This window comes from Lynx canadensis, chromosome A3 (genome assembly GCF_007474595.2).
Source record: "Lynx canadensis isolate LIC74 chromosome A3, mLynCan4.pri.v2, whole genome shotgun sequence".
Taxonomy (NCBI): domain Eukaryota; kingdom Metazoa; phylum Chordata; class Mammalia; order Carnivora; family Felidae; genus Lynx; species Lynx canadensis.
Window position 1 is genome coordinate 63,521,980 of NC_044305.1, and position 19,586 is coordinate 63,541,565.

At 41.8% G+C, this 19,586-nt stretch overlaps 1 protein-coding gene across 1 annotated transcript in view; it reads left to right on the plus strand.

Moving 5' to 3' along the window:
- The first annotated feature begins 8,541 nt into the window (after positions 1-8,541).
- The window catches only part of SLC3A1 (solute carrier family 3 member 1), a 36,908-nt gene continuing 25,863 nt past the window's right edge, over positions 8,542-19,586 (plus strand). Inside the window, exons 1-3 of the mRNA XM_032592635.1 lie at positions 8,542-9,041; positions 13,582-13,761; positions 13,920-14,074. Coding sequence (XP_032448526.1) covers positions 8,624-9,041; positions 13,582-13,761; positions 13,920-14,074 — 753 coding nt within the window. The 5' untranslated portion in view covers positions 8,542-8,623. The remainder of the gene's footprint in view (positions 9,042-13,581; positions 13,762-13,919; positions 14,075-19,586) is intronic.

Below are 19,586 nucleotides of genomic sequence, written 5' to 3' on the forward strand. Positions count from 1 at the left end.
TGACTGAACCACCCAGGTGTTCACCCTTAATGTTTTAATTTATATTTCTCTATTCCCATCAAGCAAATACTTTTTATGCAGTGACTTTTATGTGATGTTAATTTCCTAGATATAATTTGCTATCTCTTTTAATCTTGTATTGAATGTAATTTAGCTATTGATTTGTATGTTTGTGTTAATTCTTTGTATGTGGAGCGTAGAAAGACTGTCTTGTGACATTGTCGCACTCTCATTTTCTGTCCACATTTCTTTTGCCATTTTTGGTTATATTTGATTATAAAAGTGTTTTAAAATAGTTTAATTTTCAGCAGAAACATGTTTAAATATTCTCCTTTGATTTCAGTGGTGATGTAAGTTTAACTTCCCTCACTAGCTGGGATAAATCTATTTTTTGTTTCCTTCTAATTAGAACTATTTTAAAAAAAACATTTCAGGGGCACCTGGGTGGCTCAGTCAGTTAAAGGTCTGACTTTGGCTCCGGTCATGACCTCACGGCTCATGAGTTTGAGCCCCACATCGGGGCTCTCGGATGTCAGCGCGGAGCCCACATCAGATCCTCTGCGTCTCTCTCTCTCTCTCTCTTTTTCTCTCTTCCCTGCTCGCACTCTCTCTAGTTCAAAAATCAATGAACATTAAAAAAAAAAAAAGAAACATTTTACTCTGGACTGTATTTAGAATAGTCACCCTGGAACCAAGTTTAATATTATAGGTGAGGTAACAGAAGCCTCAGCGAAGCTGGCAGTGGGTCCCAAGATCAGAGAGCACGTGATGCATCTCACTTCCTCTGACTTCCAGTTTCACTCATGAAACCGTTTCAAGGCAGGAACATTTGGCTAGGTGATACAAATCTACATTTTTGTGCAGAGTGTACTTTCCACTTTTTCTCTTCCGTTTCCTCCACATCCTCCTTTTCCTCCTCCTTCAGCATTGAGTTCCGTCCATCCATCTTTAAGTGACTGTTCTCTTATTCATGTAACGTACCAGCCTCTGAGCCAGACGCTGGGAACCCGAGAGAGAACATTGCAACAGGTCCCACCCTTAGTTCAGAGAGGCTGTAAATAGGTGAATGAAATACGGAAAATTCTTCCTCTTTTTCAAATTTTCACAAACCTGGCAGGTTATATGTTGAATGTCACTTTGGTGGGTTTGCTGCTGAGATGATATTTATGATATGATGGCTTTAAAATTCATTATATACATATATTTTCCCCCCACTGGTTACTACTTCTGTGTATTTGTTTCTTTGTTTAATTACAGGGTGTTTCTGGATCCTGTGGTATTCCCCGTTGTGCTATCTCCTGTTTTCTAGATATTTCATTCGTTTCTGCTTTATGATCGTGATTGTGTAATGCACTTGGGATTTGAATTTACCAAGCGGGTTTATCTTCATTATCTCTGATTCTTTGTTCTGATTATCCTTGTTGGCTCTTAAAGCTTCCTTAGTGTTCTTGTTCCTTAGTCACATTTAAAAGTTTTAACAGTAGTGTGTTTGGCTTTCTATAATCGGTATTTCCTTTTAAAATCTCCTTGAAAGAAAGTGATACTGATAGCTTTGTACTTACGTGGAATTCTTAGCTTTGTGTACTCTTTTCCAGATTACTGCTAACTGCCTCTTAGCAGTACTGGTGTTTCAGTACTGGTTCACTGAATTCTTCTCTGTTTTCTTTCTACTTTTTGAAGTTTGCTTTTTTTCTCTTTACTTTAGATATAAGTATGGGGTGTTTATGAATTTGGGGTGGCTGTTGCTAGGAGAAGTCACCTTATTACTGAACTCTACCGCCTGCCTAGGTAGACTCCCAGCTCAGGGCTTCCTGATTTAATATTTTTTTCCAATGGAATAGAAATACATATTAATTATAGAAAAATTAGAAAAATCAAAAAAGTTTAAAGAACAAAATGAGTATCACACATAATCTTAGAGCCCAGATATAAATACTCTAAACGTTTTTTCTTTTTTTTTTAAATTTTTAATGTTTATTTATTTTTGAGGGAGGGAGGGAGGGAGAGAGAGAGAGAAAGAGAGAGAGAGAACATGTGCAAGCAGGGGAGGGGCAGAGAGAGAGAGGGAGACACAGAATCTGAAGCAGGCTCCAGGCTCTGAGCTGTCAACACAGAGCCCTATATGGGGCTTGAACTCACAAACCGTGAGATCATGACTTGAGCTGAAGTCGGATGCCCAATCAACTGAGCCACCCAGGCGCCCCTGTAAACATATTTTCTAGTAGGATTTTGCAGATATACATGCAATTTTTTTTCACATAAGTGGGATAATTTCTTTATATTCTTCATTTTTCCATTCAGCATGATAATGTGGGGTTTCTTCCATGCCATTAAAAATCTTGGAAAATAGGGGTGCCTGGGTGGCTCAGTTGGTTAAGCATCTGACTTCATGATCCCAGGTCATGATCTCACAGTTTGTAGGTTTGGGCCCCAAGCCTCGGGCTCCATGCTGGCCGTGTGGAGCCTGCTTGGGATTCTCTCTTGCTCTCCCTTTGCTTCTCTCTCTCTCTCTCTCTCTCTCTCTCTCTCTCTCCCTCCCTCCCTCCCTCCCAAAATGGATAAATAAATTTTTTAAAAAATCTTAGAAAATATACTTGATGATTAATATTGTATCACATGGATCTATAATAATGTTTTAGCTAGTCTTGCATCACTGAACAGTTAGCTTGTTTCCAATGTTTGCTCTTATAAGATTTTATTTATAAGTAATCTCCACACCCAACACAGGACTCAAATTTATAACCCTGAGATCAAGAGTCTCACATTCTACTGACTGAGACAGCCAGGCACCCCCGTGTTTGCTGTTACAAATAGTACTGTAATTTAGAAGCCTCATTATATGTAAATTTTTGTTCTTATGTTGAATTATTTCCTTAAGATAAATTGTTGGGAGTGGAATTGCTGAGTTAAAGGTTATGAACTTTTCCTTCCTTCTATTACAAAAGTTGTATATGTTGAGGGCAAATAGTGAAAAGTAAAAGTGCAAGGATTATTGACCTCATTCTCTTAGTCTCAGTCAACCACTAGCTGAGAATGAAATATTCACGTGTACATGTGTGTCCAATTTTCTCCACACAACTCTGCTGATATTATCTGTACCGTTCCAAAACAGTGTTTTCCACTTCACACTGTATTTTGGACATTTTTCTTTATCAGCAGAGATATATAAACGTGTTCTTTTTTTCATGCACTTAAGTATTTATGACAGTAACTTCTTTTTTCCCCAATGTTATTTATTTATTTATTTGTTTGTTTGTTTGCTTATTTATTTATTTTTGAAAGAGAGAGAAAGAAAGAGCAAGCATGAGAACAGGGAAGGGGCAGAGAGAGAGGGGGACAGAGGAACTGAAGTGGGCTCTGTGCTGACCTCAGAGAGCTCAATGTGGGACTTGAACTCATGAACCGTGAGATCATGATGTGAGTTGAAGTCAGACACTTAACTGATTGAGCCACCCAGGCACCCCTATAAACTTGTTCTTTGCAGGAGCTATGTGATATTTCATTGTCTGAATCAACCATAATTTACTTAAATTATTTTCTAATGATGGATGTTTAGATTGTCTTCAATTTTATTGCAGTGTACATCCTTGTACATATGTCTTGTTGGTTACATCTTCAAGGTAAGTTTTTAGCAGTGTAATTTCCAAGTCAAAAGTTATGCAGTTTATAATTTTGACATAGACTCCCAAATTGTTCTACACAAAATTTGCACTAATGTATGCACGAATGTATGAGTGCCAGTTCCCTCTATATTTTTGGATGCTGGGTATCACCAAAGTCTTTCATTTTTGCCAAAATGATAGTCTAAAAGTAGTATATCGTTTTTGTTTTTGTCTCTATTTCTTTAATTTTGGGTGAAATTTACATTGTGTGTTTATTAACCACTTGTATTTTTTTTCCTGTCAACTTTTTATACCCTTTGTCCATTTTTCTATTTTTTGGTGTTAGTTTGTATAATCAATTCCTGTATTATGGATATTAGCTGTCATATGTGTTTGCCATTTGCCTTCTATCTTTGTGGGTTGCTCTGTTTGTTTTTAAATTTTGTAAGGGGCACCTGGGTGGCTCAGTCAGTTGGGCGTCCCACTTCAGCTCTACTCATGGTCTCGCGGTTTGTGAGTTTGAGCCCCCTGTTGGGCTCTGTGCTGACAGCTCAGAGCCTGGAGCCTGCTTCAGATTCTGTGTCTCCCTCTCTCTCTGCCCCTCCCCTGCTCATGCTCTATCTCTCAAAAATAAATAAACATTAAAAAAATTGATAAATTTTTTCCTTTATAGGGTCTAGGTTTTATATTTCATATTCTATTTAGAAAAGTTTTCCAAGTCCAAGGTTTTTTTTTAATTCACAAATTTCTGTCTAGCATTTTTATGGTTTTACTTTTTACTTGTAAATCTGATCTACATAGAACTTATTTTGATGTAAGGAATAAGGAAAGCTATATAGCTTTATTTTCTTTTTCAAATAGCTAGCTATTTGTCCAACATCACTTACTAAATAATCTTTCTTTTCCTAATTTGAAATGTTGCCTTTTCATGTTCTAAATTCCCTTCTGAATAGGGGTCTATTTTTGGTGACTCCAATCTGTTCAACTGATCGTTTGGCCTATCCCTTCTTTCGTACCAACTCCTTATTTTACTGGAGTTTATATTTTAAAACCTGGCTTCATTTATTACTCTGAAAATGTTAAAACTCATGATACACATTGCCAAACTACTTTCTAGAGTTATTATGTCAATTTACCCTGGACACTCACCAGCACTATAATCTTTTAGAAATTCTTTGCCAAGGTGATTGGAAATGTTCCTTTGTTTCTCTAATATTAGCGAATTAATTTGTGTGAAATGTCTTTATATTTTTTTCTGAGTTTTCTATTGACATACATATTTTTTACTTGATATCATGAACTTTCATATACATACATATAAAGCCTAACAATGTTTATGTCCCTTTAATGTTAAAGACATAGCTCTCTGGCATATTTATTACCAATATATTTCCCAACTTGGCATATGCTTTTTAGTGACTACATTTTATGATATAATAAATTCAAAAATTTTATTCAATCTATTTAAGCAATCTTCTTTTGTGATTGCTTTTCTTATTTAAAGAAATCCTCCCACCAAAGACTAGATAATCATTCGTTTGTTTCTAAAAGATTCTAGTTTGCATGTCTGGAAGCTTAAAGTATTGTTGCTATCTTAAATAAAATTTAGAGAAGTTGAGGGGCACCTTCCTGGCTCGGTCAGTAGAGCGTGTGACTCTTGATCTTGGGTCCTGAGTTTGAGCCCCATCTTGGGTGTAGAAAAGTTGAAATGGAGCATTTCTGTCTTGAAGGCATACTGCTGTGATGTAGAGTTTTCTCTGCATTTATATGATTGCATAATTAGAATTTAAGGATTTATAACTAAAAGCTATTTTGTATAATTTAAAATTATTTTGAAACTATGGGTATTTTTGCACATTGTTTTTTCCCCCAAATAGTAACAGAATTTCAGGAATTAGGTCCTGTTTAGCCAAACTGTAGAAAGAGCCCAAATGTCCATTGACTGATGAATGGATAAAGAAGATGTGGTATACACACACACACACACACACACACACACACACACACACAGGAATATTACTCAGCCATCAAAAAGAATGAAATCTTGCCATTTGCAATGATGTGGATGGAGCTAGAGTGTATTATGCTAAATGAAATAAGTCACTCAGAGAAAGACAAATACCATATGGTTTCACTCATGTGGAATTTAAGAAACAAAACAGATGAACATATGGGAAGGGGAAGAAAAGAGAGAGAGGAGGGGCACCTAGGTGGTTCAGCTGGTTAAGTGTCTGACTCTTGATCTTGGCTCAGGTGGTGATCTCATGCTTCATGAGATCGAGCCCCACATTAGGTTCTGCACTGATGATGCAGAGCCTATTTAGGATTCTTTCTTTCCCTCTCTCTGCCCCTCCCCCACTCACGCTCTCTGTCTCTTTCTCAAAAATAAATAAACTTTAAAAAAAAGACAGAGAGAGAAAAGCAAACCCTAAGAGAGTCTTTTTCTTTTTTTAACATTTATTTATTTTTGAGAGACAGAGAGAGCACAAGTGGGGGAGGGGCAGAGAGAGGAGGAGACATAGCATCCAAAGCAGGCTCCAGGCTCCTGGCTGTCAGCACAGAGCCTGATGGGGGTCTTGAATCCATGAACTGGAAGATCACAACCTGAGCCAAAGTTGGATGCTTAACCGACTGAACCACCAAGGCGCCCCTAGAGATTTTTAATGATAGAGAACAAACTGAGGGTTGATGGAGGGACTTGGGTGGGGGATGAGTTAGTTGGGTGATGGGTATTAAGGGGGGGCACTTGTTATGATGAGCCTTGGGTGTTGTATATAAGTGATGAATCACTAAATTCTACTCCTGAAACCTACTGTAATTTAACTACCTAGAATTTAAATAAAAATTTGAAAAGAAAAAAAAAGAATTAGATTCTTTTGTGAAAATTACTATTATGTGTTTGAGAGATAAAGCAATTTCAAGACATAATGCTAAATTCCTTTGATTTTTATTAAAAATTTTTTTTTAACATTTATTTATTTTTGAGAGACAGAGACAGAGTATGAGCAGGGGAGGGGCAGAGAGAGAGAGGGAGACACAGAATTTGAAGTAGGCTGTAGGCTACAAGCTGTCAGCACAGAGCCCGCCATGGGGCCCGACCTCACAAACCATGAGATCATGACCTGAGCCCAAGTCGGACGCTCAACCGACTGAGCCACCCAAGCGCCCCGAATTCCTTTGATTTTTAAAAAAATACACAGTATGCATAATTAATGACAGATGCCATGTTGGATGCATTCAATGAGCTAGGTATTGGGATTTACTCTTTTAGAAAAATAACCTGGACACAATCAAATGGTTTATTCCTGTGTACCCCACACTGCTTCCAACCCATTCTATAAAAAAATACAGGAATGTTAAGAATTCATATAGCTTTATTTAAAGAACCAAAAATTCTTGTTATCTGATCAAATGAGTCATAAGGCTGTTTAAATTCGATTGATTAAATGGTAACCATGAGTCATCACATTCTTGGAAGCCTTGAAGAATCTTCTAGGAAAGCTCACCTAACTTTAGTGCAGTTTGCTCGGGTTTGCAAATGTTGTATTTTGCACTTGTCAATGATTAAATAACTCTTAAGTGCGTGTATTAAGTGCATTTATATTTATCTATAGTAAAGCACTTGAACTTGCTAGACATGGAATCCTTTCTCCTCGTCTTCTCTTCCCCCACCCTCAGAGGGTACTTCAATGAATGGAAGCTAAAAAATCGAAAACAAGACTGGAGGGGCGCCTGGGTGGCTCAGTCAGCTAAGCGTCCGACTTCAGCTCAGGTCACGATCTCGCAGTTCGTGGGTTCGAGCCCTGCGTCGGGCTCTGTGCTGACAGCTCAGAGCCTGGAGCCTGTTTCAGATTCTGTGTCTCCCTCTCTCTCTGACCCTCCCCCGTTCATGCTCTATCTCTCTCTGTCTCAAAAATAAATAAACGTTAAAAAAAAAAAAGAAAGAAAACAAGACTGGAGGCACCTGAGGTCCAACTGAGTGTACGACAAGCTTATTTATAGGGTTGGCCTGGACTGAGATAAAATAAAGTTAGCTTCAGTTACAAAAGTGTTGTTGTTCCCTGTCTCCAGACACTCTTCCTCTTGGATTTGGAGGAAGAAAAGAGACCTTTAAAACAAAACATACAGAAAAGCCTGTTTCCGCTTGCAAAATTCAGTATTTCTTTTTCTCCTACCTAGCTAAAAAGGACCATTTTTTAAACTTTTTTTTTTTTTTTTTTTTTTTTTTTTTTACTGTGGTAAAATATACATAGCATAAAATTTGCCACTTTATTTAAGTATACAATTCGGTGGCATTAAGTACTTTTACATTATTGTGCAACCATCTTCCACTCTCCATCTCCAGAACTTTTTCGTCCTCCCAAATGGAAGTTCTGTACTCCATAAACAGTGAGTCCCCATGACTCCCTTCTTCCCACCCCCTGGTAACCACCCTTCTACTCTCTTATCTCTATAAATTCATCTAGGTGCCCCAGACGAGTGGAATCACACAATATCTGTTCTTTTGTGGCTTATTTCACTTAGTATGAGGCCTTCAAGGTTCATCCATGTTGTAGCGTGTGACAGGATTTCCTTTTTATGGCTGAATATTACTCCATTGTTTGCATATATCACATTTTGTTTGTCCATTCATCCTTTGATGGACACTTGGCTTGTTTCCACCTTTTGACTATTGTGAATAACGCTGCCGTGAACACTGGTGTACCCAGTCAAGTAACATTTAAATTGCGGTGGAACCCTGCTTCTTCCTCCCCTTTCCCCTCCTCCGTGCCCCTGTTCCCGTCCAGGTCTGAATCCCTCAGCGTTGGGACAGTAGCCACAACAGCCGCAAGGGTTGATGTAGAGAGAATTTTTTTTTAAAACCCCTTTTACCTTTACCCTTTCTTCCTTGGCTGGACTTTGTCCGCCCAGGTTTATTTATAAACCACGAAAGCTCATTAACAGGACCAAGCACTTCAGCAAGCCACCTTTCCACCTTTCTTATTGCAGGAAGGCCCTCTGAAGGCATAAGGCTGTGGGACATGGCTGAGAATAAAGGCAAGACAGACTCCATCAGGATGAGTATGCAGGGATGCCGGACAAACAACGGGTTTGTCCACAACGAAGACATCCTGGAGAAGGACCCGGACCCAGGCAGCCGGCTGGACGGCGCCGTGGCCGTCCTTGGCCCTGTGGAGCCCGACCTGAAGGACATCAGGCCCTATGCGGGCATGCCCAAGGAGGTGCTGTTCCAGTTCTCAGGCCAGGCCCGCTACCGGCTGCCCCGGGAGGTGCTTTTCTGGCTCACCGTGGCTTCGGTGTTCGTGCTCATCGGGGCTACCATAGCCATCATCGCCGTCTCTCCAAAGTGTCTCGACTGGTGGCAGGCGGGGCCCATGTACCAGATCTACCCGAGATCTTTCAAGGACAGTGACATGGATGGGAACGGAGACCTAAAAGGTGGGTTCGGGAGTGGGGATTAGGGCGGGGCCGGGATGCAGCTGGTTTATGGCTCTCAATCCTCAAAACCGAACTGTGCCTGGCTTGGGCGCTAAGCACATTCCGCTGTGACTGGTCACGCCGAGCTTCTCCATGTTTATAATATTCGAAAAGCCATTCAGCACAACCCGGCAGTACTCAGCACGATGAAAGGCTCCTCGCTGCATGCCTTTGAGCCCCCAGTGAGTTGTTTCATTTATTGCCCACTAAGTATATATGCTTAGTTCATCGATTCTGACTTCTTATGTGGAACTCATTTCCTCCTCAAATGCTTCCTGCTTCTGTGCACCTTCTAGTTGGTTATCTCAGAGTGACAGCTTAGAACTGCTTTCCCAGTGTGTGTAGGGGCTAGTTTGGTAATCTAGCTGAGTTTCTTATTAGTGAATAAAGCATACATTATGTTTTTAGAAAAAAATTAAGTGATATCTTTAAAAGGTATAGGCTGAGTCTTTAAAGTTTAAATCCTGAGAAATGAAGGGAAGGAAAAAAGGTATTAGCAGAGTGTTGGGCGTTACTTGAATTGAGGATTGTTTAAAATAATATCCCTATTAGTAAAAATAAAATGAAACACAAGGTAAACATTATTATTTTTTTTATTAAAAAACTTTTCTCATGTTTATTTTTGAGAGAGAGAGAAAGAGCGTGCGCAAGGGGGGAAGGGGCAGAGAGAGGGAGACACAGAATCCGAAGCAGGCCCCACGCTCTGAGCTGTCAGCACAGAGCCCGACGCGGGGCTTGAACTCACGGACCACGAGATCATGACCTGAGCCAAAGTCAGATGCTCAACCGACTGAGCCACCTAGGCGCCCCCCCAAAACAATTTTTTTTAAGTTCCGCCAATAATTTCTGAGTCAAGTGTAGAGCATCCTTATACTTTGTTGCTTAAATCAGGACACTTTTAAAAGTAAAATTTTGCCAGACAGCACATGTAAACTGGAGCTGTCCTGGACAACTTGGTTGATACGGTCGCTCTAGTTCAGGTAACGATAAGAAACAAACAACGTAATTTTTGATAATACTTAGTTTGAAAAAAAAAATAAAAGAAAATGATCTAATAGAGTATGGGAACTGGGGATGAGCTTAATCTAATGTTAAATGTTTATTTATTTATTTTGAGAGAGAGAGAGAGATAGAGCACACGCACACAGCAGGGGAGGGCCAGGGAGAGATGGAGAGAGAGAAGCCCAAGCAGGCTCCACCCTCAGCACAGAAACAGACTCGGCGCTCAGTCTCACAACCGGAAGATCATGACCTGAGCCGAAATCAAGAGTCCATTGCTTAACCGACTGAGCCACCCAGGTGCCCCAGAGTTTAATCTAACTTTAAAATCTAACTTTCAAATAGGATCTTGAAATCTCTAACTTACCTTAATAATTAATGAAAGGCTATGTGATGGGGCACCTGGCTGGCTCAGCCTGTTAAGCGTCCAGCTCTCGGTTTCTGTTCAGGCCGTGATCTCAGGGTTTCGTGGGTTTGAGCCCCACATGGGCCTCTGCACTGGCAGCATGGAGCCTGCTTGGGATTCTCTGTCTCTCTCTCTCTCTCTCTCTCTCTCTCTCTCTCTCTTCTCTGCCCCTCCCCTACTTGCACTGTCTCTTTCTCTCTCAAAAATAAATAAACTTTAAAATTTTTTTGAAGATTACTTTAAAATAATTAATAAAAGGCTTTTCTTTTTCATGCTTGATATCTTTTTTTGTATCTTTCTGTGTCCTCACTAATTGAAATATTGGGATGCCTGGGTGGTTGGTTAAGTGTCTGTCAGTTGGTTAAGTGTCTGACTCTTGATCTCGGCTCAGGTCATGATCCCAGTGCTGTAGATTTGAGCCCTGCGTCGGGCTCCATGCTGACTGTGTAAAGCCTGCTGGGGATTCTCTCTCCCCCTCCCTCCACCCCTCCCCTGCTTCAACTCTCTCTCAAAATAAATTAATAAACTTTTAAAAAAATAAATGGGGGCACCTGGGTGGCTGAGTCGGTTAAGTGTCCGACTTCGGCTCAGGTCATGATCTCATAGCTCGTGAGTTCGAGCCCTGCATTGGGCTCTGTGCTGACAGCTCAGAGCCTGGAGCCTGCTTCAGATTCTGTGTCTCCCTCTCTCTCTCTCTGTCCCTCTCCCACTTGTGCTCTGTCTCTCTCTCAACAATAAATACATGTTAAAAAAAATTTTTTTAAGTATTAAAAAATTAATAAAAAATTAATTGAAATATTATCTGTCCTTCAAGGTGCAGTTGAAACTCTTTCTGCATTAATCCTTTTTTTTTTTTTTTCATTAGAGAGTGAGAGAACAAGCAGGGGAGAGGGGCAGAGGAAGAGAGGATTCTGTCTCTTCCACTCAGCATGGAGCCCAACGCAGGGCTCGATCCCAAGACCCTGGGATCGTGAGTTGAGCTGAAATCAAGAGTCAGATGCTCAACCTACTGAGCCACCCAGGTGCTCCTATATTAATCTTTATTTAAGCTTTCAGTCAGAGCATCTACTCCCCTCCCCAGAGCTCATGGGACTTTGGACTGTTTACAGTCCCTTCTGATACCGCCTTGTAACCTATCCTGGTGACTTCCCTTCCACCACCCCTCATCCCTGTGTGGCCTTAGCACCTGCTCCCTTTATGTAGTAAATGCTTAGCAAAAGTGATGTTTTGACAAAATAGAGGTAAAATCCCTAAACCCAAATAAACTCCCCACTTCCTGGCCCTCCCATTGTAATCTCCTTCTAGATACATCCCAAATTCCCATACACAGGGCCATGTCTCATCAGCTCCTATGTTTGCCTTTTCTAGTAACTTTGCCTTGAGGGACTAGTTATTTGCTTTAATCAATAGGTATTTGTCCTTGAGGTTGAGGGGATTTTCTTGTTACTATCTGAAGGAACCACTGCAGGTTTCAGTTTGTTTTTGGTGATTGCCTTCTGTCCCCTGGAGTGGGGGCCTGGGATCCCTTGTTTACTTTGTATCTGCCCAGCCCCTTTGTTTTTACCATCCTGTTCCTTTCCTTATTCTTAAGATGTCTTGTATTGTTCTGATTGAAATCAAAATCCTTTTGTTGGTGGTGAATAGTCTGTGAGGTCTCACAGACACCCATATGGAGGAACTGAGGTACAAAGGGGACAAAAACAAGCATCCTATAATCGGGGAAGAGCCCTAATGCCAGGAGTCAGGAGACTTTGTGCTTTGGTCTCAGTGACCTCCAGCCTGCTGTGGGACCTGTGACAGGCTCTGATTGTAGGAAGCCATATAGGGGTCCCACCCAAAGTTACTGGAGATTGAAGTTACTACATTCAAGTCTGATCTGCAATTAGGACTCTGAACTGGGACCGCACAGACACAAATACACACTATCTGCTAATTATCCCACAAGGTTCCAAGTACACGGAGTTTCATTCCTGTGTCTCTTCTCAGCCAAATCTAGAATTCTCTTCTGTATAAATGATTGGCTTCAGCATTGTCCAAAGGGTATAGAACGTGAACCACGTAGATAATTGTGAATTCTTTAAGGAGCCACATTAAAACAAGTACAAAAGAAACAGATGAGAAATTCATTTTAATAATAATTTAATTTTAGGGGCACCTGGCTGGCTCAGGCAATAGAGCATGTGACTCTTGATCTTGGAGTTATAAGTTCAAGCCCCATGTTGGGCGTAGAGGTTACTTAAAAATAAAATCTTTAAAAAAATTTAATTTTAATTTAGAATCCATTTTAATAATATTCATTTAAAGTACTTTGTTTAAGCCAACATATCAACATATCATCAACATAAAATATTACTGAGATATTTTACATTATTACATTCTTACACAAATTTTTTTTAATGTTTATTTATTTTTGTTAGAGAGAGAGAGACAGAGCATGAGTGGGGGAGGGCAGGGAGAGAGGGAGACACAGAATCCGGAGCAGGCTCCAGGCTCTGAACCGTCAGCTCAGAGCCCAACGCAGGGCTCGAACCCACGAACTGTGAGATCATGACCTGAGCTATAGTTGGACAGTCAACTGACTGAGCCACCAAGGGGCCCCTACATTATCATATTCTTAAGAATCCAGTGTGTGTTTTGCATTTACAGCACATCTCAATAGACGAGTCACATTGCAAGTGCTCAATGGCCACATGTACAAATGGCTGTCATACTGGACAGTGTAGCTTAGACCGTGTGTTACTGTTCTTTGTCCCTTGGCACTTAGTCCAGCCCCTGGCTTAGATTAGGTGTTCAAAAACCATGTGTAGGATAAATTAGCAATACTGTAGCCTTGATTTTAAATATAATCTATGAACAAGGCACAGACAGATGTTAACGTTTTCCATTTGTGTTAAAGGTCAAAGGTTATTGCTAAAAGACCATTTGATGCTACTGGTAGAACTAGACTTTTCTATTTGAATTTCATCAAATTCAGCAGAATTCTGAGTATTTCTGTTTCAATATACATATTTCAATTTTAGCCATATTGGTTTTGTTTTTAATCCTTTGATCAAAAAGTCAAACTTTATTTCTCATGGCCTTGACTTTTTTCTTCAGGCATTCAAGAGAAACTGGACTACATCACAACTTTAAATATAAAAACTATTTGGATTACTTCATTTTATAAGTCATCCCTTAAAGATTTCCGACATGGTGTTGAAGATTTCCGAGAAATCGATCCTATTTTTGGAACAATGAAAGATTTTGAGAATCTGGTTGCAGCCATACATGATAAAGGTAAACTGAGTGGTAGGTGGGGGTGGGGGGTGGGGGGGTGGGGGTGGGGTTGAGAAAAGCATTCTCCAATTGCTTACTTAAAGCATTTTTTTCCTTAACAGACCTGTATTTGTCTAATATAATCTCTTCCTAACATTTGAAATATTTTCACTCATTAGGTTTAAAATTAATAATTGATTTCATACCAAACCACACCAGTGATAAACATGCTTGGTTTCAACTGAGTCGGACCCGGACAGGGAAATATACTGATTATTACATCTGGCATGACTGTACTCGTGAAAATGGCATAACCGTACCACCCAACAACTGGGTAAGTACCGACTTGTCTGATTTACAGAGAGAAAATGGGCAGATCTTCAGTGATTAAACTGGTTATCTATAAAGTCCTTTTAAGGAAAAAAGTGAATGGGTATAGTTTTGGGGGAGGGGAAAATTTCCCAAATAAATAGAAATAACCTACTCAAGGCTTGTAATCATTTGGATTTGGACTTTTTATTCCATTGTGGAACTGATGTGTTTTAGCACATTAAAGCCTGTACTTTCTGTTATTAGCTTCTTCCTCCCTTACTTCCCATGCCGTCAGACTTGGACTCCATGTCCTATTAGGTCAGTAACGGTCTTGCTGACTCCAGACTCCGTCTTTCTGACTCCAGACTCCAGACTCCTATGTCTTTCTGACTGTGTGACTCCCCTGTCCAGTAAAACCCCAGCCATAAATGAGTCTGGCCGTCCACTTTCTGTGTCTGTGCCTTCAGAGACATCACACATCCATTGTCCTCACCTGAACTGAGGCATCCAGTCTTGGGATTTTACCATCCAGGCCCTCTCTCTTCCTCAAACACCCTTCTTGCCATCTCTGCCTCTTATCATGCTGAGCGGCAAGCTGTGCTTCGAAGGGTGAGCAGAAGCCATCAAACCTGCCTGCTCCTATACCCACCCTCTTCCTACTCACCTTTTTTTACGGCAGAGGCCGGGTCTGTCTTGTCTGGGGTTACCAGACTTAAAGTAAAAATCCAGAAAGCCCGGTGAAATCTGAATTTGCATAGTTTCTGAGTATAAGGTATTTCATGGGACATACTTACACTAAAAATGATGCACTATGTATCTGAAATTCAGATTTAATCGTATGTTTTGTATTTTATCTGGCAACTCTGCCCCTGTCCTGGGCTGGTCTCCCCACCTGCTCTGGTTCATGTCTGTCCTGCTTTCTGCAGAACTGTTTACCCTGGATCCTCTGGATCTCTACCCTCCAGTCCCTCCTCCTCTCTTCCTGACCTTCTCCAGAAACACTTAAAGAGGCTGACTCCTGGGCATCAACTTTTAGATGAACCAAGGGCACTCAATATCAACACGTATCAATGCTGACTGTGTGATCTTCTCCCCGCCAACCTCTTGTACCCCAGGTTTCGTGAATAGTACTAGTATGCAGCCTGGTGAGCGGGTTATCAGCAATCCTGGCAGTTTTAGCTCCTTAATTTTTCTTTTCCCCAATCCCGCACACTCGTTAAAATGATTACGATATTAACAAGCATTTACTAATTGCATACTATGTGCCGGGCTCTGTGCTAAGTGTGTTATATTCATTCCTTCATTTAATCTGCCCTGCAAGCCTATGAGTTTTAATTCCTGTGTTGCAGATGAGCAATGTTAAACACCTTGCCCTCCGTCACACAGCCGGTAAATGAAAGGGCTAATGATGGCACCGTCCCACCATACAGTCTACTTTTAAAAATTGCTGCCCATACTTCCAACCATATCATCTCTTGCCTACAGGCCTGTAACAGCCTCCAGTTTCTCCATCCTTCCATCTGTTCTCCACTATAGCCAACATCGTTGGCTTTTTGGGTTTGTTTGGTTTTGGTTTTTTAGTAGTTGATACATGGATACCTGGGTGGTCAGTTGGTTAAGTGTCCGACTCTTGATTTCGTCTCAGGTCATGATCATACAGTTTGTGAGTGAGTTCTGCATCGGGCTCCGTGCTGACAGCACAGAAGCTGCTGGGGATTCTGTCTCTATCCCTCTCTGCCCCTCCCCCACAGGCACTTCTCTCTCTCTCTCTCTTTCTCAAAATAAATAAACTTAAAAAATAGTTGATACATACCAAAATATATGTAATATATGATAGGTGTATAAAACATCTTGTGGCATAACCATACAATGGAATACTACTCAGCCATAAAAGGAACGAACTATTGATAACAGGCAACACCATGGATGAATCTCAAAAGAACTACACCGGTGAAAGAAGCCAGACAGAAGGGTACATATTATTCCACTTAACATGAAATTCTAGAAAATGGAAACTCATCTGTAGTGACAGGAAGCCGATTAGTTGTTTAGGGATGGGAAGGAGATGGGGAGGAGTGGAAGATGGGGTCAGGGGGTCCCAAAGGATGGATATATTCACTATTTTGATCATGGTGAGAAGTTCACACACATATACACATGTTGAAACTGATCAGATCGTACACACAATATGTGCAGTTTATTGTGTTCATTTACACGTGAATAAAACTGTTAGAAAATATAGGTAATATGTATCTAAGTAATAATATAGTGAACATCAATGAGCCCATCCCCAAATTAAGAATTGAACATTACCAACGCTGCTGAAAATGCCTGCAGGTTCCTCCCTGTCCCTCCCCACGCCTCCTCTTAGGGGTGACCACTGCCTCACATTTGGGGGTTTTCCAAGTCCTTGCTTTGTGTTTTTCCTGTGCTGCATATGCTGCATATTTTTAAAAGATTTATTATTTAGTTTCCCCTGTTTTGGACTCTATGATAAATGTCCTGGTGCATGTAAATCTCCTGTAACTAGCTTTTTCGCTGTTTTTAATGTTCATCTATGTAGAGTCCGGTAGCTGTGGTTTATACATTTTCTTTCTTTTTTTTTTTAACATTTATTTCTGAGAGAGAGAGAGAGAGAGTGAGTGTGTGCACGAGCGGGGGAGGGGCAGAGAGAGAGGGAGGAGACAGAGGATCAGAAGCAGGCTCTGTACTGTCAGTGCAAAGCCTCATGCAAGGCTTGAACTCACGAACTGTGGTCCCGAGCCAAAGACTGATTGAGCCAACCAGGTGCCCCTATACTTTTTCACTGTTATGTAATATTCCATTGTATAAATATTCCATGATTTACTTATCCACTCTTCCACTGATGGGCAATTGGACTGTTTCCAGGGGTTTATTTTATTTTATTTTTTTACTATTATTAACGATGCCATGGTAACATTCTCATTAGTCTCTTTGTCCTGGGGTGCATGTACAAGACCTTCTGAAAGGCAAATGGCTAGGAGTGAAATTTCTGGGTGCACGAGACTGCATGCTGACCTCTGCAAGATAATACCAAACTGATTGTCAAAGTGGTTGTACCAATTTATATCCCCTCCAGCAGTATAAAACATACATGTTCTCCTTAACTTACTGGTACTGCCGGACTTAATAATTTTTGCCAAGTGAACCTAAATTGGTATCACCTTGAGGTCTTCCTTTTCCATTTATCTAGTTGCGAATGAAGATTTATCTGGTTACTAATGATGTTGAACATTTATTCGTACATTTCATTCACTTGAGCTTCCATTTTGGTGAAACACCTGTTTATGGTTTCTTTCCTCAGTTTTCTTTTGGGTTGTTTGTGCCTTTGAAACTGATTGGTGGGGTTCTTTTTGTATTCTGGATACCCATCTTTTCTTGGTCGCATAGACTGTAAACATCCTGGTTTGTGTCAGGGCCGGCGATGAGGGTGTGTTTCCTTGAAAGGTGGCAGCTGCCACTTAGCTCCACCCACTTGTTTTAGTGGCAATTTGGACCCACCATGACTGGGTCTTCCAGTTAAAAAGAAAAGGATTTGTGCAAAATCCCCCAGTTTGTAAATGTTGTCCAGATGTTTTCTTTTGCATGAAATGAACAAAAGCCCAAGCTAGAGCCCTGAGGAACCGCCCCATTGAAGGAACCAAGCTGACTTAAAAGCAGCAGCGAGAGAGGCAGGAAAGTCCGCCAGGAGAGTCACGCTTTGGAGTCACATTTGTGAGCATTCCTAGAAAGAGGAAATCAGTGCCAGGTGCTTGAAGCTGCTAGATTTCTTTTACTCCTGAGGGCTAGAGGGTTTTGATTTTTATTATTTTATTTTATTATTGTTTTTTTTTTTAATTTTTTTTTTCAACGTTTATTTATTTTTGGGACAGAGAGAGACAGAGCATGAACGGGGGAGGGGCAGAGAGAGAGGGAGACACAGAATCGGAAACAGGCTCCAGGCTCCGAGCCATCAGCCCAGAGCCTGTCGCGGGGCTCGAACTCCCGGACCGCGAGATCGTGACCTGGCTGAAGTCGGACGCTTAACCGACTGCGCCACCCAGGCGCCCCTTATTATTGTTATTTTTTTAAGAAGAGTTTTAAGTGGATGATTCTACTAATTTTCTGAGGATACAGTTTAAATATCCACTCTGTGGATTCAAACTCCAAGACCAATGGAATGTATCTTTCTCCCCAGTTGACCATCATTTGCATTTTTTTCACAAACAGGAGTCCAGAGCCTGGATGGAAGGTTCAAGAAAATATGTTAGAAATGTCTGCTCTTTAGGTTCTTTCTGGGACTCGACAGCTCCACTCCCATCGCCCCCCCACCCCTGCTCCCAGGCCCATGCATCACTGCCACCCACCTGCACCCTCACCACCAGCTGCTGTGGGCCCAAGTGGGGAGCAGTTTCCTTTGGTGTTGGTTTCCAGTGACCCCTCACCCCAGGCGCATACTTGCCCTTCCAGACAAAGCTGACTTCCCACCTTGCTGCATCCTGCCCCTGTTGCGTCCCCACACTCAGCGGTGGGACACTGCTGACTGGGCTCTTGGTTTGGGCGTCCCTTCTGCTTCCCCACTCTTCCCTCTAAGAGCTTCCCACTAAGGGGCCCGGGAGGGCTCCCCTGGCCTTAAAAGGGGCTCAAGCCCCATCTCATTCTGATCTGCCCCACTCCATAGCCCCGGCAGCAGCAGATACGGCCAATGGGGAGGAGCGCTCAGCTCCAAGATGCCCCCAGCCGACCTGTGCCTCAGTAGGTGTGGCTCACACCTAGTCTCTTCCTTCCCACCTTGCCTAGTCCTTGCTCAAGGTCAGATGGTCCCATTTGGGGCACAAGAGGGAAGGCAGGAGGGGTCTGAGCCCCCTACCCTCTGTAAATGGGCTCCAGCCCACCTCACCGCCACCCTGGAATCTATTGCAGTGAGGGAAATGCAGTCCACCCATTATCCAGGAGGCCCAGGTTCCCTGTGGCAGCCACCTCAGGTGGGCCGCAGCCACTGCCCGACCCCATCCGCTTCCATCCCAGGCCTTGGTTTCCCCATGCCTCACACAGGGCACTAATAACAAGGAACTAGCCTTGCTCACTCCCACCCTTCCACTCCTCCCTACCCCCCAAGGTTCTGGTTCCATCTTTCCTCTGTTCACAAACTACCTCTGGACAGTGTGTTGTTTTTGTTCAATGTTTCCATTCTTAGACACACATCATCGCTGCCATGACCACCACATGTTCGTCCTCATTGCTTCCTGCTGTTCTGCCCGCATCCCCCTCCTCCAAGATGCTCTTAGGGGAAGGGGCCTGGGGCAGAGCAGGCTGGGTTACCGACCACCCCAGTCCCAGGGAAAGTGGGATGCTGTGGCAGAGCGAGGCGGGGGGACCTGTATTAACCATCGAGGGTGTAGGGGCCACCTCCTCCCCATTCTGAGGGGGAAGAGGTAGCCATTATTTGTCCCAGCCTGGTCCTCCCTCCCCCAATCTGGTTTCCGATTTGTAGTTATTGAATAAAAAAAATATCCTGTTCCGGAGAAAAAAAA